The 27,989-nt window shown below is 40.6% G+C and overlaps 4 protein-coding genes and 1 long non-coding RNA gene across 11 annotated transcripts in view; 4 read left to right on the plus strand and 1 right to left on the minus strand.

Annotated features, from left to right (window-relative positions):
* LOC135344131 (scavenger receptor cysteine-rich domain superfamily protein-like) overlaps window positions 1-27,989 on the plus strand; it is a gene marked incomplete in the record, with an annotated part of 804,697 nt that overhangs the window by 692,389 nt on the left and 84,319 nt on the right.
* LOC135344180 (neurotrypsin-like) lies at window positions 65-5,094 on the plus strand. 3 transcript variants are annotated; one of them, XM_064541338.1, is made up of 7 exons: window positions 3,338-3,462; window positions 3,518-3,591; window positions 3,645-3,667; window positions 3,721-3,894; window positions 3,945-4,100; window positions 4,156-4,570; window positions 4,675-5,094. In XM_064541338.1, the coding sequence occupies exons 2-7, from the start codon at window positions 3,527-3,529 to the stop codon at window positions 4,829-4,831; spliced, it is 990 nt and encodes a 329-aa protein (XP_064397408.1). In that variant the 5' UTR covers window positions 3,338-3,462; window positions 3,518-3,526; the 3' UTR covers window positions 4,832-5,094. The 3 variants fall into 3 exon arrangements, with proteins under 3 accessions (XP_064397406.1, XP_064397408.1, XP_064397407.1); XM_064541336.1 differs by lacking the exons at window positions 3,338-3,462; window positions 3,518-3,591; window positions 3,645-3,667; window positions 3,721-3,894; window positions 3,945-4,100 and adding exons at window positions 65-245; window positions 301-456; window positions 526-711; window positions 760-915; XM_064541337.1 differs by having other exon boundaries at window positions 3,518-3,667.
* LOC135344257 (uncharacterized) lies at window positions 6,067-7,953 on the minus strand. The gene is made up of 5 exons (XR_010397402.1): window positions 7,747-7,953; window positions 7,523-7,690; window positions 7,314-7,466; window positions 6,966-7,266; window positions 6,067-6,911 (listed from the first exon to the last, which is right to left on the minus strand). It is a non-coding gene; the product is annotated as an uncharacterized LOC135344257 (long non-coding RNA).
* Window positions 13,109-15,031, plus strand: LOC135344151 (scavenger receptor cysteine-rich domain superfamily protein-like). The gene is made up of 6 exons (XM_064541275.1): window positions 13,109-13,257; window positions 13,315-13,464; window positions 13,526-13,687; window positions 13,737-13,898; window positions 13,950-14,340; window positions 14,436-15,031. Exons 1-6 carry the CDS (start codon window positions 13,194-13,196, stop codon window positions 14,806-14,808), a joined length of 1,302 nt encoding a protein of 433 aa, XP_064397345.1. The 5' UTR covers window positions 13,109-13,193; the 3' UTR covers window positions 14,809-15,031.
* On the plus strand, window positions 19,548-27,840 carry LOC135344189 (mucin-19-like). 5 transcript variants are annotated; one of them, XR_010397343.1, is made up of 8 exons: window positions 19,548-19,747; window positions 22,843-22,956; window positions 23,002-23,177; window positions 23,241-23,420; window positions 23,468-23,846; window positions 23,954-26,652; window positions 26,749-27,535; window positions 27,667-27,840. XR_010397343.1 is itself a non-coding variant. In XM_064541360.1 (8 exons), exon 1 carries the CDS (start codon window positions 20,165-20,167, stop codon window positions 21,236-21,238), a length of 1,074 nt encoding a protein of 357 aa, XP_064397430.1. In that variant the 5' UTR covers window positions 19,548-20,164; the 3' UTR covers window positions 21,239-22,956; window positions 23,002-23,177; window positions 23,241-23,420; window positions 23,468-23,846; window positions 23,954-26,652; window positions 26,749-27,122; window positions 27,176-27,535; window positions 27,667-27,840. The 5 variants fall into 5 exon arrangements, 4 of the variants coding, with proteins under 4 accessions (XP_064397430.1, XP_064397429.1, XP_064397431.1 ...); XM_064541360.1 differs by having other exon boundaries at window positions 19,548-22,956; window positions 26,749-27,122; window positions 27,176-27,535; XM_064541359.1 differs by having other exon boundaries at window positions 19,548-22,956.

Genomic DNA, 27,989 nt, shown 5'->3' on the forward strand with positions numbered 1-27,989 from the left:
TTACTATAGCTGTTATTGTATACAAGCCTTGCAATAAAAGTAACAGTGTGCAGTATTCATTGTGCAGTATACATTCTGATTGTTTTGTTGTACATTCATGCAACACTGTTGTATGAACATTTATAAAAGTGTAAGCTCCACTGTCTCATAGTTGAAGACTCTAATAAGACTATAGTGAGATATAAATATGAATACTCTACCACTATTGATTGTAATTCTTGTTGCCAGTTCTGAAACTGTTCAAGGTATGAACTTGTGTTTAATTTTTCGACTAACAGAGCAACAAGTTTACTCCCTCAGGCTGCATTGATGGAAAGGTACAGAGACTAGATGATGGTAGAGTCAATATTTGCTCTGATCAAGAATGGAAAACTGTATGTGAGAAAAACCCTGATGGTAGATGGAATGTCCGTAAGACTAATGTCGCCTGCAGACTGCTCGGCTACGCAGATAATGGTAATAATTATAGCACAATTATTCATAGCTTTAATGTATACACTATCTGATGAACTACAACATTAACAGGTGCAACTGTGAATCGAATGTGCTCAAATAAAACTGCTCAGACTAATTACATTAAAGTTCAAAAGTGCAATGGAACTGAGAATTTTCTCGAAGAATGTGGAATAGCCTCAACCGATTTTGAGGATTGTCGAAGTAATAATTGCAATAATGGTCAGCAAAGAATTCCTCTAATAACTTGTCTACCAGGTTTGTATTTAGTTTATTGCTTATGTATTAGGAGATTACAAATTACAGTGAACTGCACTAACGGGACTATAAGACTGGTGGATGGATCCACTGACAGAGAGGGACGAGTGGAGGTGTGTGTGGGCGGTCGCTGGGGAACTGTTCAAACAAACAATTTGCAAATGGTTGAATTTGTTTGCTCTACACTGGGTTTCCCAACTGAAGGTAGGGACAGTGAGGATTTTAATTTATGGTTGCATGTATGCCTAATTATATACTACTAATAATACAGGTTCAAAAGCAGTCAGTACTTTTGGCCATGGAACAGCTCCAATAAGAAGCTGTGTAATAATAAACAGCATCATTCACTGTGTGGACATTGCAGATGACAATTCCTTTGAGCTTGGAGTTGTATGCAAGACACACGTTGGTGATTCGATATCTGCAGTCTTGGGAGGAGTGATTGGTCTTCTGGTGGTTGCACTCCTAGGACTTGCTATTGGATTGACTGTAACTTGCTGTGTGTTGGGGAAACGCAGGTCACAGAAACAGCAACAAACAGAGTAAGTGTTTTCCCCATAATTATTTGCTTCAGTTTCAAGTATACATGCATACATGACGATGTACAGGTACAGCATTTCTCAAAGGCAAGAACTCTCAACAATTCTACAACCAATCGAACAACTCAGTACACAATGTGAGCACGGAAACACGCGATGAACACAGCTCCAGTGGACCGATCTACGAATAAATTGACAATGGCAATCAACAAGACCACACCTACTCAATACTCGAACGCGATGAAAGCCCAGATTGTTACTCAACACAGCTCAATGATATAGACAAAGAGCAGAGCTACCATGTTGTGGAGAGTGAAAGGTGTGAGTGTGTGGAGGGGGCGGGGTGTGACAGTGTGTACAGTGAGGCTAGTAGCGGCGAGGTAACAAACAATGTCGAGCAAAACGGACAACAAGGTGTGACTGTGTGAAGAGGAGTACTCCACACTCAAGCATTGAGAGAACTGAACATGCTCCGAATAATTATAGGGTTTGTATGAGTTATTTTTTACTTTATAGTGTTTCCTGTATCAGCCAATGGAATTTTATTTTGTAAAATGAGCAAGCATCAGTTTGTTTAGTGTCAGGTCCCTGATAACAATAACATATTTTAAGAATCCTAACAGTTGCGTACCTTTCATGGAGATTATCATGTACCTGTACTTTAACTATACAGTGAGCAACACCAAACAGTTACTAGCTAACCGTGACTATATATTCTCGATACATTATTTGTAAAAATAAGTACTGTGCACAGGTTAATGTATGATGATATAGTACTGCTTTCATGTTTTAGTCCACTCAAAGCATGATAGTCTTGTAGACAAAAGGTTTAATTCTTATTCCCCTGTATGTTGGCCTGCATGTTTACTTTAAGTTAGTTATCCTCTCTGGTGCCCTGAGGGCATAACTCTGATAACAAAGTGTGCGTGTGTGTATTGTACTGTGTGTTGACTCTCGCTAATAGCAGAGGGCTCTGAACAATGTTAGTATATAGCTAGTTCCCAAAATGAGGATGTTAAATTGTTACTCAATCTCTGCCGCTAAGAGTTGGTCCATTTGTGTCTGGTTCAGTGTTTGAGATAAGAGCCTCGTTGCTGCTTGATACAGCAGCTGTACGTTGTTCAACCAATAGCTCATCGTGATTGGTTTCTGTTTCAGTATCACTTCTAGTGCCTTCATTGTTCTGAGACTTCCTTACCTTTATTTTCTTTGATTTATCCACCACTGCGTAGGTGTGATCCTCGGCAATAAAGAATTCCTCTTCTCTCTTACTGGCTTCTTCCCTCACCGTGGAGACAGATAAGCTTTGGCTGTGTTTGTGGGTGCTTGGCTGTATGCAGTAACGGTATCATAGTTGTCAATTGCCGCATCATTTGCGATAATAACATTCGCATAGTTATGACCTCCGGACGGTATACTAGGAAGTGTTCCATCACGCCTCCTCGGTATTTAAGGAACGTATGTTTCATTCTTCTCATTCATGCCTGTGGAACTGCATGCATATAGTTAGCATACAATAAACAATAAACTAATAATATTATTGTTGGGAGATAACTGAGTTACACACACTTGATAGTTGGAGTTAGTGTTTTTCCTCCTAGCAACAACACCACAACTAATTAAAGTGATTATTTGTAGGACCACTAGAACACCAATAACTGCTCCCAATGCCACTGTAATGGCGCTGTCATCGTTAGTCATTTCTGTAATTGGACATGTACTCGAGCCTGTAGTCGAGGTCACTCGAGTAGATAGGACATTTGAAACAGTTGGGTAAGTACTTGGTTGATTTGGTGATGGTCAGCGATCCATCTAATGGTTTCTTCCCGGCATGTGCTAAGGGCCTATGAGTGTGATGATAAAAACCAAACCATATCCTACGTATGTACATTGCTACGTACATAGAATACGAATAATAATATAGTATCGTGATGTTGTTATAAGATGCTGCGTCAAATTAGGCCTCTTTCTGATGCACATAATTGTTATAACTGCTGTCAACAACATTCAGGAACTGAGTTTCAATGTTGTCCATCGTGTCATGCAACACCTGATATTTTTGTCAACTTGAAAAACAAACGACGCAACTTACCTTAAAAGGAAGCTAGAAATGACAGGCAGTTAGAAAGCGCCTCAAATAAGACTAACTAGTGAGATATGAACACTCTGCTATTGATTGCAATCCTCCTTGTTGCTTTTAAAGCTGTTCAAGGTAAATTTATTGTATTACTTCTGTTAGACTAGGATACAAGTTAACTCCCTCACAGGCTGCATTGATGGAAAGGTACAGAGACGAGATGATGGTAGAGTCAATGTTTGCTCTGATCAAGAATGGAAAACTGTATGTGAGAAAAACTACCAATGGAGTGTTTATCAAGCTAATATTGCTTGCAGACTCCTGGGCTACAATAATAATGGTACATTCTTCAGTATAATGACTGTATGCTTTGCTAGTCTTTGGGTCCCACAGGGGCAAGTGTGAGACGATCATGCTTTCCCTCAACCAGTCTGATGTACATTGATGTTAGTGAGTGTAGTGGAACAGAGAATACTTTTGAAGAATGTGGAATCAACCAAAGAGATGTTGGTGATTGTTTAGATTGCAGTGGTGGCAAAAGACATCCTGGAGTAGTGTGTCTACGAGGTAAACATTTTGCTCACAAGAGTTTGAGTATAATAATTTATGTATTACAGCCGACTGTGCTGATGGAGAGATAAGACTGGTGGGTGGGTCCAGCACAAGAGAGGGACGTGTGGAGGTGTGTGTGGGCGGTCGCTGGGGAACTGTTCAAAACAATAATTCCCAAATGGTTGAATTTGTTTGCTCTACACTGGATTTCCCAACTGAAGGTAGGAACAGTGAACATTTAAATAATAGTTGCCGTGAGTGCATACTATTTTGTAGGTTCAAAAGCAGTCACTACTTTTGGCCATGGAACAGCTCCAATAAGAAGCTGTGTAATAATAAACAGCATCATTCACTGCGTAGACATTACAGATGACGATTCCATGGATCTTGGTGTTGTGTGTAAGACACACCAAGATGTTATCAGTTCAGTTATTAATAGGACAATCAATCAAACCCTTCAGACATGTCCTGAACAAACCACGACCAGCGGAACAAATCAGCCAGCCACCACCAGCAGTGAAGTAGACCATTTCATTACATTAGCTAATAATGAAATGGTCGGTAGCTGTCCTACTGTCGTCTTGGGAGGAGTGATTGGACTTCTGGTGGTTGCACTCCTAGGACTTGCTATTGGATTGACTATAACTTGCTGTGTGTTGTGGAAACTCAGGTCACAGAAACAGCAAGCTGAGTGAGTTCATTGAGCATACGTTTTCATTGAGTGTGTTGCAGTTTCATATGCTTTTGGCAAAACAGCCAGTTGATTTTTGGCTTTTGTCCAATGTACAAATGCAGGTATTCTCAAGTGCAAGAACTCTCAACAATTCAACCACAACTGAACAACCCAGTGGACAATGTGAGCATGGAACCAAATAATGCCTACAGCTCCAGTGAACCCATTTACGAACAAGTTGCCAATGGCAATGAGCAAGATCACACTGTGGTATCCTGACTTCACACATATGTTATGTGTTCAACTTGTCATATTATGTATATCCTTATGAATTATAGTTATGTATAATCCAGAGAATGTTCTGGATTGTTTTTGGCCTCATGCTTACTGATATCTAGCTTGATTATGCAGTTCACTCCTGTTTAACTGTCCACGTGTCTGTGTTTCTTATTCAGTCAGTCATTTCGCCAGGGTGCAGCTTATCTGCACATCTGGGCAGAGACAGCGAACAATAGTAGCTATAAAGTTATACTACTTTTTCTCACTGATTCTCACTTTTTTTACTTGCTTGAAATACTCTGTCTGTTATAAAAGAACAGGATATTAAGTCTAAATGGTAAAATTCACGTTAGCTGAGTGGCTGTCCAATAGAAAACTGTATGCTAAAAAAACTACAGACTGAGATGGAGTATCCATGAGGCTAATGTCACATGCAGACTGCTCGCCCACGAAGATAATGATATTATATCATGAGTAATAACTTCTATATGCTCTGCTAGATACATACTTCACAGGGGCAACTACGGTGGCCCTGAGCGTTACTATTAGTTCACCTTAGCTACTTGATACTTCGCCTACCTTAGCTACTGGGTAGTTCGCCTACCTTAGCTACTGGGTAGTTCGCCAACCTTAGCTACTGGGTAGTTCGCCAACCTTAGCTACTGGGTAGTTCGCCAACCTTAGCTACTGGGTAGTTCGCCAACCTTAGCTACTTCGAAGTTGACCTTTGAACGGTATGTTAATGCTGCTGCTGGAGCCATGCAACTCAATATAAATGAGAGCTCCATGTATATATACAGGTACTGAGGATTATCTGCAGCCGGTTAGTGCTACCCTATGGGTAACAGCAATGCAAGATGAGAGTACCACACTTGATTCATTTGGAAGTTACATGTTATTCACAATACTAGCTAGTCTAATAGCTTGGGGCAATAGAGCTAGGATTAAGAGACCTTTTTCTTCTCTTCCCCCTCCCCTCTGAGAAAAGGTCTGGCCCTAGACTAATACAACACATGCAGTTCAAGTTGTTCACGTTTATATCTCCTAATCCCATTGCAGCACAAGAATTCTGTACTATACAATGGTTCTGGTGTGGTACTCTAGTCTTGCATTGCTGTTAGATAATCCTCAGTACCTGTATACGTGCTATGTAGCTCTCATTATTGATCTCTAGTCGCTATGTACAGTACGGCTACAGCAGCATTAAACAGAATTAACATGCAGTTCAAAGGTCAATTGCGAAGTAGCTAAGGTAGGTGAACTATCAAGCAGCGAAGGTAGGTGAACTATCAAGTAGCTAAGGTAGGCGAACTATCAAGTAGAACTACCCAGTAGCTAAGGTAGGTGAACTACCCAGTAGCTAAGGTAGGCGAACTATCAAGTAGAACTACCCAGTAGCTAAGGTAGGTGAACTACCCAGTAGCTAAGGTAGGCGAACTATCAAGTAGAACTACCCAGTAGCTAAGGTAGGTGAACTACCCAGTAGCTAAGGTAGGCGAACTATCAAGTAGAACTACCCAGTAGCTAAGGTAGGTGAACTACCCAGTAGCTAAGGTAGGCGAACTATCAAGTAGAACTACCCAGTAGCTAAGGTAGGCGAACTACCCAGTAGCTAAGGTAGGCGAAGTATCAAGTAGCTAAGGTGAACTAATAGTAACGCTCAGGGCCACCGTAGGCAACAGTAAGATGCGGCCATGCTTGGACTCAACCACTGAGAATTACATTGCAGTTCTGAGTTCAACGAAAAATTTGAACAATTTGGATTTGAACAATGTGGAATAACTTCAACAACTTTTGTGGATTGTGGTTTATTCTCCTTCAGCATTAGTCTTTTTCTCCTTATTGACAGCTGCGTACATATGCTCCTCTGTATTGTAGAACTCATCCTCACTTTTACTGGCCTCAACCTTCACTGGTGGTGGGTTGGATGGTTTCGGTTTCTGTTTGTTCTGATCAATGACATCATAGTCACCAATTCGTTCATCGCTTGTGGTCACAGTATTGTAGTTAGGACCTAGTGAACTGTAGCTTGGTTCTATTAGAGCTGTGTCAGTGTAGCTCTCATTTACTTTTAATAGAGCTGTACATGTTATGGCATAATTATTAATTATAGAACAAAGTTAGCAAATTATACCTTTGTTTTGGTGGACTTGAGTGCCTTTTCCTTGTGACAGTACAAGCCACCCACACAATAACTGTCCCTATTTCCAGTAATACAAGAGTCCCAATCACTGCTCCTAGTGCACTGGTTGAATTACTTCCAGTGGTTTTATTCCGTAAAGCATAGTTGTGAGTTTGGCATGTGATGACTAAGCTTGCCATATCACATATGTGCGGCTGTATAGTGTCTCCACAGTTCAGGGTGGTGCCATCATCTGTCACTGTACAGTCGACTTTTGGATCAATAGAAGAGTTAGTACTATTTGCCATTGCTCCTGTAACATACATAGATTTAACGTAAATAATCTTGTGCATTATTAACCTTCGATTGGAAATCCTAACATTTTGCATACAGTGCCTGTCAGCACTTCATTGTAACAGATGGATGCCCAATATCCCTGCATACAGACGTCCACTCGTCCCTCTCTATTAGTGATACCACCCACCAGTCTTATGTCTCCACCGTTACAGTTGGCTGTATAATTATCTCATGCAGTATTAACTTTGATTTGCAAAAGTTAATGCTCTTACCTGGTTGACATCTTACCCATCCTGCACTCTTACTACATGTACTGGTATGAATTATTGCACTCTCCTATGTTACTTTCCTCTCCAGTACATCTGCCACCAAACATAAAGTAGGCTAGTGATTGATCAGCTGCTGTTAGCGTTATACCATGGCACCTCCTATGTTAGCTCCTGAAGATGGTGATGGACTAATTCAAGGACATGTACAACAAACAGAACAAACGTACCTTGGTCGCTGAGTCCCAGTTGTCTACACACAACATTGGCCTCCACTCTCGTCCAGCTTTCACCACCAGTACACAGCCAATGCCATTCTCCATCATGGCAGTACTGGACATACTTTTCATTCGAAAGGAAATTTCCTTCAGATAGCTTTACAGCTCCATTATTACACACTGCACAATAGAGCATAAAATACTTTATTACTGAAGCACTTACTTTTCCTATTTGGACAAATATTCGCGGACGGGCAAGGTAAGTTTTTCTGTGCAATAAATCATTTAATTTAATGATATGATTGCAGTGTGTAATAATGGAACTGTAAAGCTATCTGAACGTAAGTATAATTGGGCATCCATCTGTTACAATAAAGTGCTGGCAGACACCGTTTGCAATATGTTAGGATTTCCAATGCAGGGTAATAATGCACAAGATTATTTAAGAAATCTACGAATGTTTATACAGGGGCAATGGCAAATAGTACTACCTCCTCTATTGACCCAAAAGTCAACTGTACAGTGACAGATAATGGCACCACCCTGAACTGTGTAGACACTATACAGTCGCACATATGTGATATGGCAAGCTTAGTCATCAAATGCCAAACTCACAACTCTGCTGTACCTACTCTAGCAATCAACGGAACATGCCCTAGTCCACCTAACAATACACTAGACTGCCCTAGTCCACCTAACAATACACTAGACTGCAACTGCAATCCAGCTATCCCTAGCAGTAGCCCACCCAGTATCACAACACCAGCGTGCACTGACACTCAAAGTAATCCACTAGGAGCAGTGATTGGACTTCTTGTACTACTAGAAGTAGGGACAGTTATTGTGTGGGTGGCTTGTACTGTCACAAGGAAAAGGAACTCAAGTTACATGTACAGGTACAATACTTCTCAAGTGCAAGAGCTCTCAACAATTCAACAACAACTGAACAACCCAGTGGACAATGTAAGCATGGAACCAAATAATGCCTACAGCTCCAGTGGACCCTTATACGAACAAATTGTCAATGGCAATGAGCAAGACCACACTGCGGTATCCTGACTTCTTCACATGTATTTATGTATTCCTCTATTCATTGGTATCCTTATAATAATTATCTTCATAGATTGTGTGTTTGGTCTCATGCTTACTTATCTAGCTGCAGTTAACTCCTGTTCAACTTGTTTTTTCTGTTCATGTGTCTGTGTTTCTTATTCAGTCAGTCATTTCGCCAGGGTGCAGCTTATTCGCAATGACATCATTTGTTATGCAGAATCTGGGCAGATACAGAAGCTAAAGTTACCGTATAGAGGGTAATATTCGTGGTTTTCGTTGTTGAAGGTCTGACCACGAATATTTCACCCACAAATGAAGCGACCTTGCCTACCTACTTGCGCTAAATGTAGTTAGACCTTCGGTCTTATAGAGACCTTGCAATTCTTGTGTGTCTATTTGTGTATTTATAATTTTTAGTTAAGTTAGTTAAGTATAGTGACTCAGAACTCTCTTCTCTCCTTTGAATACTTTATCACAGTCTCAATGATGTGAGGTAGCTACTAATGTGAGTTATGATTCCAGTGATGTAATGTGTGTCTAAATAATTATGGTTCTGATTCTCCAAGCTTTACCTATACAATAATCGAACTTTAGGATTCTATTTCGATGTACGACTGCTGGTGGGGCCTACGGTACCCGTCAGCACTGAGTTGTAATTTTATCTTTTTTGACTGATAGAAAGCATTTTACAATAAGTTCTTGAGTACAGTGACTGCATGCATAGCCAATGGAACTTATTCTGTACACAGCAAGTGATACGTTTGTTTAGTGTCAGTCCCTGAAAACACAATAACATGTTCTAGTAATTCTAACAGTTGCTCAATAGTAGCCCTAGAGATAACTTTCAAGAAGACCCAGTATTCGATTATTTTTACCTCATGATTCAACTGTGTGCATTGCGATTACTGTTGTACAATCAGTGTTATGATGTTGTTGAGATATACCCATCAACTCTGCATGTTTGTTTACTATAAATTATGTACGAGCTCAAAGTGTGTTTATGTTGCACTTGGATTGGATAATAGAAATAACACAATAATGTTTGCATACATAATTAAATAGATTGTATAGTTGAGTAAAGAAATCCAAAGATCCAGGAAGTAATCCATACTCAGGAACTGTTTTCTGTTGTTCAGTAACATGAAGCTGCAAAAAGACATGGAATTCATCAAACAGGCCTTCATTCTGCTGGTAGTGCTAACAGTATTTCCAAGAACTCACACAAAGTAAGTAACATAATTATACCCGATGAGTCAAGTCAGTGTCAATTGTGCATGCACTCACAATGGATCTATAGGCTGTTCTCATGGAGATATTCAACTGGAGAACAGTGGTGCTATACAAGTTTGCTATAGCAACGTGTGGAAAAGTATCTGTAGAAATGGTGCATGGTCAAGTGAAGAGGTAAATGTAGTCTGTAGCCAGCTTGGATACAGCAACCAAGGTACGTGCTTTATAGAGTTATAACTTTGAGTGAAACTCTGCAAATTGTATATAGGTGCTAGTGCTTCGCATGAGTGCCGCTTGGCTGATACCAATGGATACCTCAGAAATATTAATTGTCGTGGTAGCGAAAACAAATTATTCGAGTGTGGCTTCACACTTAATTCTGAATGTAATCAAGATGACAATTGCAAAAACGAAGATAAGAGGTCTGCCACTGTAATATGCTCACCAGGTACAATGCTAATTATACACTATATATAACTCTCATGTAAGTTTTCACTTCATGTAGCAAACTGCAGTAATGGTGAAGTGCGTCTGGTGAATTCAAGAGTGCATGGAGTGTTGTCTCAATAGTCGGTGGGGAGGAGTATGCAGTGTAGGGTGGTCAGAAGCAATGGCGGGTCTCCTTTGCTACAAACTAGGATTCTCTAATGGTAAGAATAGTTTGAGATCATACCTGATTTGTGTTGAACTTAATGTAACTTTACAGTGGCTGTGATGACAATCCTTAACCCATAACCCACAAACTTCTTCACAACTCGAGTGCACAATATCCGACAACGGGAATGTCAGCCGTACTGCTACCAGTGATTGTGACATGGAATTGAGAGTGATGTGTCTAGAGCAAGATTTTGTTACCCGACTAGTGAACCAGGAATGTACTACGAACTGTGAAACAATGTCAACTAGCACGGAAGTTAGTGATGATCAGTCAACAGTGCCAACAACTGAGAACGTTTCTCAGGGAAATAATCAAAACTGTTCCATTGCATCTAGTGCCACAAGCAAAGTAGAACAACCCTCTAGCAAAATGGTGGAAAACAATAACTGTACATGTCCTATTGCTGCCTTGGGAGGAGTGATTGGTCTTCTGGTGGTTGTACTCGTGGGACTTGCTATTGGATTGACTGTAACTTGCTGTGTGTTGGGGAAACGCAGGTCACAGAAACAGCAAGCTGAGTGAGTTCATTGAGCATATATTTTCATTGAGTGTGTTGTTGTTTCACAATTGCTTGTTGATTGTTGATAATAATTATTATTAAAGGCACTATTAATTTGGCTTTCTGGCTTTTGTCCATGCATGCAATGCAGCAACAGTTCTCAAGTGCAAGAGCTCTCGACAATTCTAAACAACCCAGTGGACAATGTGAAAATGGAATCAAACAATGCCTACAGCTCCAGTGGACCCATTTACGAACAAGTTGCCAATGGCAATGAGCAAGATCATACTGTGGTATCCTGACTTCTCCGCATGTATTTTATGTGTTCAACTTTACATTATGGTTATCTTTATATTTATAATAATATGGATTGTTTTTGGTCACATGCATGCTTACTTATCTAGCTTGATTGTGCAGTTCACTCCTGTTTAACCTGTCGATCCACGGCACGGGAATAATGGGATAATGAGTAAATAGCTTCTATAATTATGCTCTGCTAGACACATATATGTAGATCTACTTCACAGGGTCAACCGTAAGACGACCATGCTTGGACTCAACCGCTGAAAATTACATATGGGAACGAACTTTTTTGAGTGTGGATGGTCGCTGGAGTACTATGTTAATTCATAACTGGTAGAATATAATTATTTACTCTACGCTGGGTTTCCAAACTGAAGGTATAAGGACAGTGAACACTCAAATCATGCAGCTAATAGTTGCCGTGTGTGTCTAATGATTATAAGGTCAGAAGCAGTTATTACTTTTGGCCATGGAACAGCCCCAATAGAATTAGCTCCTCAGGCCACTGCATAGACATTGCAGACCGGTCTGTTGAGAGCGAAGACATACCAAGATGGTATCGGTTCAGTTATTTATAGGACAATCGATCAAACCCTTATTCAGACGAGTCCTGAACCAACTACCATCAGCGAGTCAGCCAACCACTAACATGCAGCCAGCAAACCATGACCAGCGGAACAAATCAACCAATCACTTACAGTGAACCACCAGCAAAACAAGTCCACGATTATACAATGAAAATTAATGGTGAAGCTGTCCTATTGCTGCCTTGGGAAGAGTGATTGGTCTTCTGGTGGTTGTTCATAGATTTGCTGTTAGATTGTGTGTTGGAGAAACGAAGGTCACAGAAACAGTGAGCTGAATGAGTCTCCATGTGGAACGTATAGATCTATGTTTTCATTGAGTGTGGTTTATATTGTTGACAAAACAGCCAGCTGATTTAAAGGCACTGTTTGGCTTATTTTCTTTCTGGCTTTTATCCACTTTCAGTTCTAATTATGAGCATTTGTTACAAATGCAGGTAGATATATATAACATTATAATAATCCATGTCTAGTTGCTGTTTAGTATAACAAGAAGCTGCAGAAAGACATGGAGATCATCAAATTGTCATTTATTGGTAACACTCGATATTTTTTTTATCTAAAATTATACCTATAGTGCTTGTTGAACAGTAAAAATAATAATTATGTGTATAATTTATAGGCTATTCTCATCATGGAGATATTCGACTGGAAAGTGGTGATGGTCTACTGAATAGTAATGGTGCTGTAAAAGTTTGCCATGACAGAGTGTGGAAAAATATGTGTAGAAATAATAGATGGTCAAGTGAAGAGGCGAATGTAGTCTGTGCTCAGCTTGGATAACAGCAACCATAGCATGTGTTTAAAGTTCTGTACCTTTGAGTGAAAACTGTATAGGTATACTAATTATTCGTGTTGTGGAAACACAGGTCACAGAAACAGCAAGCTGAGTGAGTCCACTGAGCGTATGTTTCCGTTGTAAATGTTTGTTGATTAATTATGAGTATTTTTATACTTTCAGTTTATCAGTTTATAATAACAATACATACATGTCAGACAGTATACAATATTTCTCGTGTCTAATAGATGTCTAAATAGATCATTATGAATTGTTGTATAAAAATCACGGAATTGTGACTTTGAAATCTATAAATATAAGCAACTTAGAGATTCAACCTGACAGGATTACAAAATGATGATTCAACTCATCACAGTATCTCTTCTGTTTTTAGGAACACAAGTGTTGTTAACACAAGGTACTGTAGTATTTGGATACTGCATGTAACTATAGCATGTGTCTAATGTTTATACAGCTTGCTTTCATGGAGATGTTCAATTGGTAAACGTTAACAAAATTGTCGAGTTCTGTTATAAGGGAGAATGGAGAAGGATCTGTGTGTCTGATGATTGGGGCAACGTTGAGGCCAACATTGTCTGCTCTCAACTTGGATACAGCAATCAAGGTGTTACTATAATAGCTTTTCTTAAGAGTGATATAGTCACTGTAAATTGTTGCTTATATAGGTGCTACGACCAGCGATGTTAGTATTAGTGAGAATTCACCCTATATGTTTTTAAGATTTGTCAACTGTGATGACTCCGATGCTAATATTGATGAGTGCTACTATGAAGCTCGTGCTGGCTGTAATAAAATTAATAAACACGCAACAGTTCAATGTTCAAGTGGTAAGCATTTCTTTAGACATTGCTTAATATATATAATAGTTGTGCGCAGATAATTGTACTGACAGTGACATTCGATTTGTGGGTGGAGCTACTGACAACGAGGGAAAAGTTGAAATGTGTACAGATGGCCGTTGGATGGCAATTTGCAGCAACGGATGGACTGATCAAGATGCTGGACAGATGTGCCAAAAGTTTGGATTTGCTAGCATTGGTAGGTTCATAATAATTGGCTGGTTTCACCTATCTCTACTCTTCTGTGCAGGAGCTGAAGTGCTTGTATTCAACCCACGAAGAGTACCAACCATCAACTGCACTATAAGCGATTCTGGCAACCTCTTTTGCAATGAATCATGTGACGATGACACAACAGACCTAGGGATTCGTTGTGTCAGGCAGGAAGTTCTGAACCAAGTTACTAATTCCACAGACTTCTCGTGTGATTACTGTAATATGACAGTTAGTCCCTCTGTTAGCCATGTACAGGGTAATGCTATGTTCACAGATACAGTATCCTCTATGGAGTCGTCATGTGGTACTGAGTCAAGCACTACAGCACTGGGAGTAATAGTTGGTTTATTGGTGGCTCTGCTGGTGGTGTTGTTGATTGTTTGTGGAGCAATGTGGAATCGCATATCACAGAAAAATAAACAAATGTAAGTTCATACTACTCTACTTATGTTTGTCATTTTAACTGTTCTTGAGCATTTTTGTCCTGCGTCTATTGTACACAGTTATGTAATTCATGCAGCTGTATCTCATCAGAAACTAACAAACTCTCAACAATTCAACGGCAACTGAACAACCCAGTATACAACACAAGCATGGAACTACACAGTGCATACAGCTCCAGTGGACCTACCTACGAACAAGTTGACAATGGAAATGGACAAGACCACACCTACTCATTACTGCAGAACACGAATCGTCGCTCAAATCAGCTCAATCCTGTAGACGAGGAGCAAAACTACCATGTGGTGGATAGTGGAAGGTGTGAGGGTGTGGAGGGGGCGTGCTTTGATGGTGTGTACAGTGAGGCTAGTAACTACGAAGTGCCAATGTCGAGCAAAACGGACAGCAAAGTGTGGCTGTGTGAAGAGGACTACTCCACACTCAAGCATTGAGAAATTTTGTACACTTGCATTGTGATTAAAATGTTTACTATACCTTAAAATTATAGAGGCCTATGCAATTTGTGTATAATTATTTTTAAGGAAGTGTTATTGATTAATTCTCTCCCATGCTGCATGCATTGAATATTGATTGCTGTTACCTAGCTACTATAATGTATTGGATGGTGTTGTGTTGTTATTTGTGTCTAAGAGATCATAATTATTGATTTTAATACGTCTTGAAATCAGTTCCTGCAATATGTTATAATGATCTCTTTTTCAGTGGTTGCTGTGTATACAATGCCAATTACATACACAAGCATGCGCATACATTAACACACATACACACACACACACACACACACACACACACACACACACACACACACACACACACACACACACACACACACACACACACACACACACACACACACACACACACACACACACACACACACACACACACGTGCACACACACACACACACATGCACACACGCATGCACAAATCAAAGCCTTATAATTATTATCACACTGGGTTTCCCGGCATGTGCTAAGAGCGTATGGTGTGATGATAAAAACCATGCGACGTATACGTGCTTACACACGGCAACTATTAGCTGAGTGTTCACTGTCCCTACCTTTGGGAAACCCAGCGTAGAGATAATAATTATATTCTACCAGTTGTGAATTATGCATAGTACCCCAGCGACCACCCACACTCAAAAAATTCCATTCCCATATGTAATTATCCGTGGTTGAGTCCAAGCATGGTCGTCTCACGGTTGACCCTGTGAAGTAAATCTGTGTAACTATCTAGCAGAGCATAATTTGTTATATTTGTTAACTGTCTTCACTTAAATATTCTTGTTTGCAGCAAGGGTACAATAGAACACACACACAAAGCACAGTACTTATAGATAGATGTTACCACTAAGTACAGTTCCAATTCTAGCTATAGATTGTTCTAGATCATTACAGATACAATACACTACAGCTACTTCTAGATAGTTCCAGTGGATACTACACTATTTACTCATGATTTGATACTATTATCCTCGTGCCAAGCATGCAGTCTGCATGCGACATTAGCCTATATACTTACTTATTACTCCATCTGTGGCTTTTTTGACATACAGTTTTTTCATTCTTTGACTAGAGCAAATATTTACTCTAGTCTAGACTATACCATCATGTACCTCTCCATCAGATTATGATAGGCAGAGTATTACACGACATGCGGACAGCAAGTAAAAAAAGTTAGAATCAGTGAGAAAAAGGAGAGTACCGTATAGCGGGTAATTTTCGGGGGAAAAATATTCGTGGTTGAGTCATTTTGTGGATACTATTTTCGTGGTTGCTGCTTGCACTGCAGGTAAAGGTAGGCAAGGTCGCTTCATTCGTGGGTAAATATTCGTGGCCAGAGCTTCAACCACGAAAACCACGAATATTTTGCTTCACGAAAATTACCCTCTATACGGTAACTTTAGCTTCTGTCTCTGCCCAGATTCTGCATAACAAATGATGTCATTGCGAATAAGCTGCACCCTAGCGAAATGACTGACTGAATAAGAAACACAGACACGTGAACAGAAAAAACAAGTTGAACAGGAGTTAACTGCAGCTAGATAAGTAAGCATGAGACCAAACACACAATCTATGAAGAAAATTCTACATAATTATTATAAGGATACCAATAAATAGTTGAATACATAAATACATGTGAAGTCAGGATACCGCAGTGTGGTCTTGTTCATTGCCATTGACAACTTGTTCGTAAATGGGTCCACTGCAGCTGTATGCATTATTTGGTTCCATGGTCACATTGCACACTGTATTGTTCAGTTGTGGTTGAATAGCTGAGAGCTCTTGTCTTTGAGAACTGCTGCTGCATTTGCAGTATGGCAAAAGCCGGAAAGCCAAATTAATAGTGCCTTTAAATAAACTTATTCAGCTGGCGGTTTTGTCAACAAGCATGAAACAACAAACACTCAATGGAACACATATATGCTCACAGACTCACTCAGCTTGCTGTTTCTGTGACCTGCATTTCCCCAACACACAACAAGTTACAGTCAATCCAATAGCAAGTCCCACGAGTGCAACCACCAGAAGACCAATCACTCCTCCCAAGGAGGCAATAGGACAGCTTCCCAACATTTCATTAGCTGATATGGATTGGTCTACTTCACTGGTGGTGGTTGGCTGATTTGTTTCACTGGTGGTGGTTGGTTCAGCACACGTCTGAAGGGTTTGATCGATTGTCCTATTAATAACTGAGCCAATAACATCTTGGTATGTCTTGCACACAACACCAAGCTGAAAGGAATCATCAACAGACTGGTCTGCACTGTCCACACAGTGTAGGGAACTATTCATTATTACACAGCTTCTTGTCGGAGCTGTTCCATGGCCAAAAGTAGTGACTGCTTTTGAACCTATAACACAATTATTAGACGCACATGGCAACCATCATTTTCCCTACCTTCAGTTGGGAAACCCAGTGTAGAGCAAACAAATTCAACCATTTGGGAATTGTTTGTTTGAACAGTTCCCCAGCGACCGCCCACACACACCTCCACTCGTCCCTCTCTTATGCTGGACCCACCCACCAGTCTTATCTCTCCATCAGCACAGTCAGCTGTAATTATATACCTAATTTCACATCTTATAATGTAGCTATATAGATAGACATCTATTATACTGTACTGTATATAGCACTATAGCCACTAGGCAGGCATGGAGGAGTAATTTCTCTTTCGGCACTAGAGGATTATATTTCATGCACTTTCTGTATAAATGTTACCTCAATAGCCTCTGTTCTGGGCCAATAGAACGAAGTTGAAGCTATATATAGAGACAACGAGGCTGGGAACTAATACTACCACAGTTTTAATAACATTGAGGTGATAAACAATGCTACAAGAATATACTACATTCGGTGTGCTATAGAATAATAGCTTGATCGATTTTCAAAGCCCTTTCAAGATAATCATATTTCGTTTACTTGGATCACGGTACACATACATGCACAAGTCCAATATACATGCATGACTAAAAAGCTACTCTCATCATAGAATAGCAATTGCAAGTATACCCTCTATATATGAAAACACATCTTCATAAGATAGCAATGACCACCCTGCTTTTTATTTTGCCTATAATAATAATTGACTATTCTCAAAAAGTCAGCCTGTTTGGTGTACGGTGTCACTACCCATTATTCCAGTTTAAAGACATCAATTTATTTGTGATAGCACTACCTGAGGTAGCCTCATTCCCAGCCTCGTTCTCTATATATATAGCTTCAACTTCGTTCTATTAAAAAAAATTGGCCCAGAACAGAGGCTATTGAGGTAACATTTATACAGAAAGTGCATGAACTATAATCCTCTAGTGCCTGCCTAGTGGCTATGTTATAGTTAAACAATGGCCTCGAGTGGTATATTTGATTTACACGCGAGAGTAATCTGATAAACCACGAGGCGCAGCCGAGTTGGTTTATCTGATTACAAGGCCATAGTTTAACTGGCTTGTACTATGTTTAGAACTGTACTACTATGTTTAGCTACTTCCTGTCATGCTTCTTCAATGAATATGCTTATAACTACTGTTTGACGTCACTGTTGCTATAGCTATGCAATGAATTTGCTATTTTTTTAAAAAGCGATGGCTGATTCAAGCAAGCGTCTATGATTCAAGCAAGCAATTGTGAAGGCTGTGTTTCTGCATCTTTATAGAAGGCACTTCAAGAAAGTACACTGGTGCTACTTGTCTACAAAGAGTGCAAATGTACCCCAAAATATCATTCCACAAGCCTACTGTACTGGCCCAGTGCAGTGCAGTCTCTTTAGTCTGAGAAACACTTGGCAGTCTGGACCCTTCTTACTGCTCCTGGTCCCATGCAGCAATGTAATAAGCAGGTTGTGACAACCAATGTTGAAAGTTGAAAAAAAGCAACACAAACAAACCAGTATCGTTCGATTCACGATCACGGAGTTCTTCCAAATTTGCCTCCTTTTTGGAAATATTTATCGCTCGAACTTGGCTCTTTTTATGTTGACTAAAATCATTAGTATAGTAGTCTGTTTTGTATTGAATTCTCTCTAACTCTAATATTGCTAATATTGATTGAATTGAGTAGTGTGTCATTGTTTTAATTGAAACAGTGTGTCAATTTTGTTGCAAAGGTGGGATACTGCATTCAGTTCTAGCTGTACATGTAGTTTGACCACAGCCATGGTATATGGCAGTTATACACTAGGGTATAACTGCCATATACCATGGCTGTGGTCAGACAGGTTGTATAAGTAGTATAAACTACAACTGAAGCCTTTGATCTTTGGTGCAACCATAGTACAAAGTGCTATATACAGTACAGTAATAGATGTCTATCTATAGCTACATTATAAGATGTGAAATTAGGTATATACACTCTGAGGGTCAAATTATGCTAATTTAGTGCTCTATTATTCTCAATTATGCTAGTTGCTAGAAGTCTACCTATATAGCCCTAGAAGGGACACCACACCCTTCATAAGATTAGTATGAAAAAGCATTCTCACAGGAAAACCATTGGGTGTATTGGTGTGTGTCTTTTATCTTGTACCTTATCAGTTTAGTCATGTGTTGTGCATCAACATTATGAAATTCACAGTTTATAGCTTCCATCTGGAGTAGTCCCCATGGGACCTGAATTATACCCTATATGAAGTTGTAGTATCCCACAGACACTTGATTCTGACAATATCAACAGTCTATACACAAATGCTCTGCATGGTTGCAACAAAGTGCTTTTAAACTTGACATCCCACTAAAATAATCTGGGATTCTCTGGGGAAACGGTGATCGAGAGCATAACTACAATCTGTTACAAATGTTAGCAATTCCATGTGATGCCCAGCCAATACTTCATCAAGTCGAATTCCCTCTTTTTAATGTAATACTGAGGTAAGTGGAATAGAAGTTAATTGCTAATTTTTCGTGAATGCGTGTATATATACATGCAAAGTATTACACACTCAGTACATATACTGGTGATGGAATGTGTTTAGAACACTCCATGGCATCACTGTGAACAGTGAACTGCATACATGTAAATACTAAAACACTGGCAATACCCCTGGATATGTTTTGAGCTACAACACTGTAATCCACTGGCATCACTGGTATCACTATATGAACACTGGCTTCACTGTAAACACTGTATCACTGGCATTACTGGCATCTCTGGAAACACTGGCATCACTGTGAACACTGGCATCACTGGAAACACTGGCATCATTGGTATCACTGGTGAATACTGGCATCACTGGTATCACTGTGAACACTGTGAACACTGGCATCATTGGTATCACTGTGAACACTATGAACACTGGCATCACTGCAAACACTGGCATCACTGGCATCACTGTGAACACTGGTATCACTGTGAACACTGTGAACACTGGCATCACTGGAAACACTGGTATCACTGCGAACACTGGCATCACTGTGAACACTGGCATCACTGTAAACACTAGTATCACTGTGAACACTGGTATCACTGGTATCACTGGCATCACTGGGATCACTGCAAATACTGGAATCACTGTAAACACTGGTATCACTGGCATCACTGGGATCACTGCAAACACTGGCATCACTGTGAACACTGGAAACACTGGAAACACTGGCATCACTGTGAACACTGGAAACACTGGTATCACTGCAAACACTGGCATCACTGGAAACACTGGTATCACTGGTATCACTGGGATCACTGTGAACACTGGCGTCACTGTGAACACTGGCAACACTGTAAACACTGGTATAACTGTGAACACTGGCATCACTGCAAACACTGGCATAACTGCAAACACTGGCATCACTGGGATCACTGGGATCACTGTGAACACTGGCGTCACTGTGAACACTGGCATCACTGTGAACACTGGCAACACTGTAAACACTGGTATCACTGTGAACACTGGCATCACTGCAAACACTGGCATCACTGTGAATACTGGCATCACTGTAAACACTGGTATCACTGGCATCACTGGGATCACTGCGAACACTGGCATCACTGTGAACACTGGAAACACTGGAAACACTGGCATCACTGTGAACACTGGAAACACTGGTATCACTGCAAACACTGGCATCACTGGAAACACTGGTATCACTGGCATCACTGGGATCACTGTGAACACTGGCGTCACTGTGAACACTGGCAACACTGTAAACACTGGTATCACTGTGAACACTGGCATCACTGCAAACACTGGCATCACTGCAAACACTGGTATCACTGGCATCACTGGGATCACTGTGAACACTGGCGTCACTGTGAACACTGGCAACACTGTAAACACTGGTATCACTGTGAACACTGGCAACACTGTAAACACTGGTATCACTGTGGACACTGGAACACTGGCATCACTGGAAACACTGTAATCACTGGCATCACTGGCATCACTGCAAACACTGGCATCACTGTGAACACTGGCATCACTGCAAACACTGGCATCACTGTGAACACTGGCAACACTGTAAACACTGTGAACACTGGCATCACTGCGAACACTGGCATCACTGCGAACACTGGCATCACTGGAAACACTGTAATCACTGTAATCACTGGCATCACTGTAATCACTGGCATCACTGCAAACACTGGCAAACACTGCGAACACTGGCATCACTGCAAACACTGGCATCACTGCGAACACTGGCATCACTGCAAACACTGGCATCACTGCGAACACTGGCATCACTGCGAACACTGGTATCACTGGGAACACTGGCATCACTGTGAACACTGGCAACACTGTAAACACTGCATGTGAACACTGCCATCACTGCGAACACTGGCATCACTGCGAACACTGGCATCACTGCGAACACTGGCATCACTGGAAACACTGTAATCACTGGCATCACTGTAATCACTGGCATCACTGCAAACACTGGCAAACACTGCGAACACTGGCATCACTACGAACACTGGCATCACTACGAACACTGGCAACACTGTAAACACTGGCAACACTGTAAACACTGGTATCACTGGGAACACTGGGATCACTGCGAACACTGGCGTCACTGTGAACACTGGGATCACTGTGAACACTGGCATCACTGCGAACACTGGCAGCACTGCAAACACTGGCATCACTGCGAACACTGGCATCACTGCAAACACTGGCATCACTGCGAACACTGGCATCACTGCGAACACTGGTATCACTGGGAACACTGGCATCACTGTGAACACTGGCAACACTGTAAACACTGCATGTGAACACTGCCATCACTGCGAACACTGGCATCACTGCGAACACTGGCATCACTGCGAACACTGGCATCACTGGAAACACTGTAATCACTGGCATCACTGTAATCACTGGCATCACTGCAAACACTGGCAAACACTGCGAACACTGGCATCACTACGAACACTGGCATCACTACGAACACTGGCAACACTGTAAACACTGGCAACACTGTAAACACTGGTATCACTGGGAACACTGGGATCACTGCGAACACTGGCGTCACTGTGAACACTGGGATCACTGTGAACACTGGCATCACTGCGAACACTGGCAGCACTGCGAACACTGGCATCACTGCGAACACTGGCATCACTGCGAACACTGGCATCACTGTAAACACTGTATGTAATTATTGCGTAGGTGGGACTCTGTAATTATTCACTCTTTATGGATCCATCTTACATGAGACATCAACCAAATTTTGGGAGATTCCACATAATACACATTATCAAGAAGCATGGAAATGAAGTTTGGGGGGGTCTTAGAAAGCTCTGTGTAAGGCCACAAACATAAAAAAGTGTTTCGCGGCGTTACGGTGGGGGACAACACACGTACACATCGTTTCAGGATTAAGCCACACCCCCTGCACAAAAGTCTACGTTTTAACTTCCGTTGCCAATCCCTCTCTTCTTTATCTATGTTTCAAGGCACTGTTAGTCTTATTTTCTCTCTGGCTTTTATCCACTTTCAGTTCTAATTATGAGCACTTATATACAAATGCAGGTATAATAATCCATGTCTAGTTGCTGTTGTTAGAAGCTGCAAAGAGAGACATGCAGATCGGCAAACTGTCGTTTATTGTACTGGTAACACTCAACATTTGTTTAGGGGCTCAAGGTAAGTAATTTACCTACAATGCTTGTTGAACAATAATGTATATAGGCTGTTCTCATCATGGAGATATTCGACTGGAAAGTGGTGATGCTCTACTGAATAGTAGTGGTGCTGTACAAGTTTGCTATGGCAACGTGTGGAAAAGTATGTGTAGTGCAGAAATAATAGATGGTCAAACGAAGAGGCGAATGTAGTCTGTGCTCAGCTTGGATACAGCAACCATAGTATGTGTTTAAAGTTATTATTTATTAGTTTCATGTAACCTTGAATGAAAACTGTATGTATAGGTACTAATCATTCGTATAAATGCCGCTCAAATAATACAAATGGATACTTCAGAAATGTGAACAGTCATGGCACCGAACACAAACTTCTTGAATGTGGCTACGCGAATAACCCTAGTACATGTAACCAAGGTGGAGGTTGCAATGGTTTGAGGAGAGATGCCACTGTGAGCTGCTTACTAGGTAATTTCATAAAAAATAGGTTCCAATTGTCAATTTACACCGTGTAGCAAACTGCAGTAATGGTGAAGTGCGTCTGGTGAACTCGAGAGTGGAGTCTTGCCTCAATGGTCGGTGGGGAGGAGTATGCAGTGTAGGGTGGACAGAAGCAATGGCAGGTCTCCTTTGCTCTGAACTAGGATTCTTTAATGGTAAGAGTGGTTTGAGATTGTTATTCAGTCAACAGTGACAAGAACTGAGAATGTTTCTCAAAGTGTCACAAGTGAAGTAGAACAACCCTCTAGCGAAATGATGGGAAGCTGTCCTATTGCCTTTTTGGGAGGAGTGATTGGTCTTCTGGTGGTTGCACTCCTAGGACTTGCTATTGGATTGACTGCATGTAACTTGCTGTGTGTTGGGGAAATGCAGGTCACAGAAACAGCAAGCTGAGTGAGTTCATTGAGTTTGTTGTAAATGTTTATAAAAAACAGCTGAATAAGTTTATTTTAAAGGTATTAATTTGGCTTTCTGGCTTTTGTCCACAAATGCTACAACAGTTCTCAAGTGCAAGAACTCTCAACAATTCAACCACAACTGAACAACCCAGTACACAATGTGAGCATGGAACCTAACAATGCATACAGCTGCAGTGGACCCATTTACGAACAAGTTGCCAATGGCAATGAGCAAGACCACACTGTGGTATCCTGACTTTACATGTATTTTATGTGTTCAACACGAGTTGTAGGCTGAGTCCAAGGTATCTATGGGATTATGATACCCAGAGGGCCTGAGGCTGTAGTGCCCCCCAGTGCAGCGAGGGGGCTACTAAGGGCCTGAGGGTCTCATAATCCCATAGTGACCGTTGAACGAGGCCTATAACTGATTTAGAATAGTACTAAGCAAGCTAGGCTATATTAACACAAAGAAGACTCTGCAACCAAGAGTTTCTACAAGCCTCAAGCAACGTTAAAGCTTTGCTCTGACTAGTCTACATAACATTGAAGTAGGGGTTGGTAGATTATGCTGGCATAGCATTTTTTGGGTGAGAATTATGCTGGCATAATAGGCACCTCTATGAGAATAATAGGCAGGTTTTGGAAATACAGGTCACTACAAATCATAGTATAAACATTTGTAGGCCTGATGGAAGTATATACTGATGGTTAATTATCTCCTTGTCATAGTGTAATAGATAGAGTCATGTGGCCATTACTTATAGTTTGATGTTACTTGTACAACGACATGGGGTCTATGCTGTACTTTGGAGGAATAATAGGCAATTTGAAAAGAATAATAAGCTGCTAACTTGAGCATAAAAGAATAGCATATATCTCGAGCATAATTTACCAACCCCTACATTGAAGGCCGTTTTTCCATCTCTTGAATATCATAGTAACGATGATGCACTGCATTATTAAAAATTAAGTATTTGTGTCTGCAGTGCAGCTTGCAGCTTTTGTCCTACTCTTGCAGCTACCAATAGCTAGTGCTCTAGTGTAGAGCTAACTACTAAGTAACTTTCTATTAGCAGTTTTTGCTATGTTAATATAGCCTAGCTTGCTTAGCACTATTCTAAATCAGTTATAGGTCTCGTCCAACGGTCACTATGAGATTACGAGATCCTCAGGCCCTTAATAGCGCCCTATTAATGATGGTAGACTATATAATATAATATAGAGTCTCAATAGTCAAGAATGGAAAACTGTATGCCAAAAAAGCCACAGATCGAATATCGATGAGGCTAATGTCGCATGCAGACTGCTCGGCACGAGGATAATGAGTAAATAGCTTCTATAATAATTATGCTCTGCTAGATACATATATAGAGGGCGGGGCAACTATAAGACAACCGTGCAATTACTGAAAATTACATATGAGAACGGAAACAGAGAGCCACCAGCAAATAGTTGCACTCAATGAGCTATAGTTGATTTTGTGACGTCTTTCATAAACGACTGAATTTCGTCAGATATCGAATTTCGTCAGCTAAAAGTGCTTATAATGCACGTAAAAAACGAGATTGATTCTAACTAACTGCACACACTAATAGATGGGTTGATGTCTCATGTAAGACGGATCCATAAAGAGTGAATAATTACAGAGTCCCACCTACGAAATAATTACATGCAGTGTTTACAGTGATACCAGTGTTCGCAGCGATGCCAGTGTTCGCAGTGATGCCAGTGTTCGCAGTGATGCCAGTGTTTGCAGTGATGCCAGTGTTCGCAGTGATGCCAGTGTTCGCAGTGATACCAGTGTTTGCAGTGATGCCAGTGTTCGCAGTGATGCCAGTGTTTACACGCCCTTTTACCTGACGCACTTTGATGTCTGACGAAGTTCGGCGACTTACTCTATATTAGCGCTTATAGCTAGAATATTGCTGACTCAGCACTTTACAACCTCACAAAGAAACAAGTGTAGCTCCTGTGAGGGATCGGGGATTTAGAGTATTTGAGATAACATTGATTCAGTTTTCACAGTCAGTTCGATGGCACTCAACGAAGAATACAAAACTCAACACTTAAATACTAAACACCTGTTTCTAGAATGTTCTACTAACAAAACACATGATCTAAAATGTTCTAGAATGTTCTACTAGTGATTACTATAGTACTTGTGGTTTACCACATGATTAGCAATGTCCTGTGAGACCGTGTCCTCACACTTCGTTTTGCAGGGTCGCCTGATTCTGGGAATTGCTCCACTCTGTATTGCACTCTATTTAGATTGTACTCAGCTTGTGTCAGCTAGCTCTAGCTGTGTAGTTTGGCAAAAACGGGGATCGGTACGTTCTGACGAAAATCGAAAAATTCGGTAGTTTTTCAAGTTATCACTGCTCGGACTGGAAGCGACTTGGCCTATCCAAGTTTTCGCTGGATAATAGGCCCATGGCCATCTGTTAGTGTGTGTAATTAGTTTAAATCAGTCTTGTTTTGTTTGTGCATTACACACCCTTTTACCTGACGCACTTTGATGTCTGACGGAGTTCGGCGACTTATCTAGCTAAAATAATTATTGTCGTGCCATATTTACTTGCATAAAATGTATGCATCTTATTGTATTCCTGAAGTAGTTTAAATACTGAAACCTTATGATCCAGGAAGTGAATCCAGAAAATAATAATAGCTAAGTAGAGGTCTAACTACATTTAGATTTATTTGAGTCAGTAACAAGAAGCTACAAAAATACATGGAGATCATCAATCTGTTATTTATTGTACTGGTAACACTGACAATATTTTCGGGGACTCAAAGTAAGTAGATTAATATCTATACCTATAATAGCTAGTATTAACATACTTTATAGATCTGTGCTTGTTGGACAGTCTGTAAATCTATATAATTTATAGGCTGTTCTCATGGAGATATTCGACTGGAAAGTGGTGATGGTCCACTGAATAGTAATGGTGCTGTACAAGTTTGCCATGGCAACGTGTGGAAAAGTATCTGTAGAAATAGTGGATGGTCAAGTGAAGAGGCGAATGTAGTCTGTAGCCAGCTTGGATATAGCAACCAAGGCATGTGCTTAAATTGATGTATCTTTGAGTGAAAACTGTGCATGTTTATATATACGTTCGTATAAATGCCTTTCACCTAATGAAAATGGAATGTGGACTGTCTTGGTACCGAACACTTGAATGTGACTACGTCAATAACCCTACATGTAACCAAGGTGGAGGTTGCAGTGGTTTGAAGAGAGATGCCACTGTGAGCTGCTTGCTAGGTAATCTCTTTTAAAAATGTTTAGGTTCCAATTGTCAATTGCACCGTGTATAGTAAACTGCAGTAACGTGTCTAAAGCAAGATTTCGTTACCCGACTAGTGAACCAAGAATGTACTACGAACTGTGAAACAATGTCAACTAGTACAGAAGTTAGTGATGATCAGTCAACAGTGCCAACAACTGAGAACATTTCTCACGGAAGTAGTCAAAACTGTGCCATTGCATCCAGTGCCACAAGCGAAGTAGAACAACCCTCCAGCAAAATGGTGGAAAACAATAACTGTACATGTCCAATTGCCTCCTTGGGAGGAGTGATTGGTCTTCTGGTTGGTCATGCTCCTAGGACTTGCTATTGGATTGACTGTAACTTGCTGTGTGTTGGGGAAACACAGGTCACAGAAACAGCAAGCTGAGTGAGTCTGTGAGCATATGTTTTCATTGAGTGTGTTGTTGTTTCACAATTGCTTGTTGATTGTTGATAGTAATAATTATTAAAGGCACTATTAATTTGACTTTCTGGCTTTTCTCCATGCATGCAATGCAGCAACAGTTCTCAAGTGCAAGAGCTCTCGACAATTCTAAACAACCCAGTGGACAATGTGAGCATGGAATCAAACAATGCCTACAGCTCCAGTGGACCCATTTACGAACAAGTTGCCAATGGCAATGAGCAAGATCACACTGTGGTATCCTGACTTCTCCGCATGTATTTTATGTGTTCAACTTTACATTATGGTTATCTTTATAATTATATATAATAATATGGATTGTTTTTGGTCACATGCATGCTTACTTATCTAGCTTGATTGTGCAGTTCACTCCTGTTTAACCTGTCGATCCACGGCACGGGAATAATGGGATAATGAG

Source organism: Halichondria panicea, chromosome 11 (assembly GCF_963675165.1).
Source record: "Halichondria panicea chromosome 11, odHalPani1.1, whole genome shotgun sequence".
Lineage (NCBI taxonomy): Eukaryota > Metazoa > Porifera > Demospongiae > Suberitida > Halichondriidae > Halichondria > Halichondria panicea.

Bases quoted from the DNA above. Each gene is read 5' to 3' on its own strand.
- LOC135344180 (XM_064541336.1), top strand. From the start codon at position 188: ATGAATACTCTACCACTATTGATTGTAATTCTTGTTGCCAGTTCTGAA. The intron at 457-525 runs GTAATAATTATA...CAACATTAACAG, and splicing joins GCTCGGCTACGCAGATAATG to GTGCAACTGTGAATCGAATG. The intron at 712-759 runs GTTTGTATTTAG...TACAAATTACAG, and splicing joins TCTAATAACTTGTCTACCAG to TGAACTGCACTAACGGGACT.
- LOC135344151 (XM_064541275.1), top strand. From the start codon at position 13,194: ATGATGATTCAACTCATCACAGTATCTCTTCTGTTTTTAGGAACACAA. The intron at 13,258-13,314 runs GTACTGTAGTAT...ATGTTTATACAG, and splicing joins ACAAGTGTTGTTAACACAAG to CTTGCTTTCATGGAGATGTT. The intron at 13,688-13,736 runs GTAAGCATTTCT...AGTTGTGCGCAG, and splicing joins AACAGTTCAATGTTCAAGTG to ATAATTGTACTGACAGTGAC.
- LOC135344189 (XM_064541359.1), top strand. From the start codon at position 20,165: ATGAACACTGGCATCACTGCAAACACTGGCATCACTGGCATCACTGTG.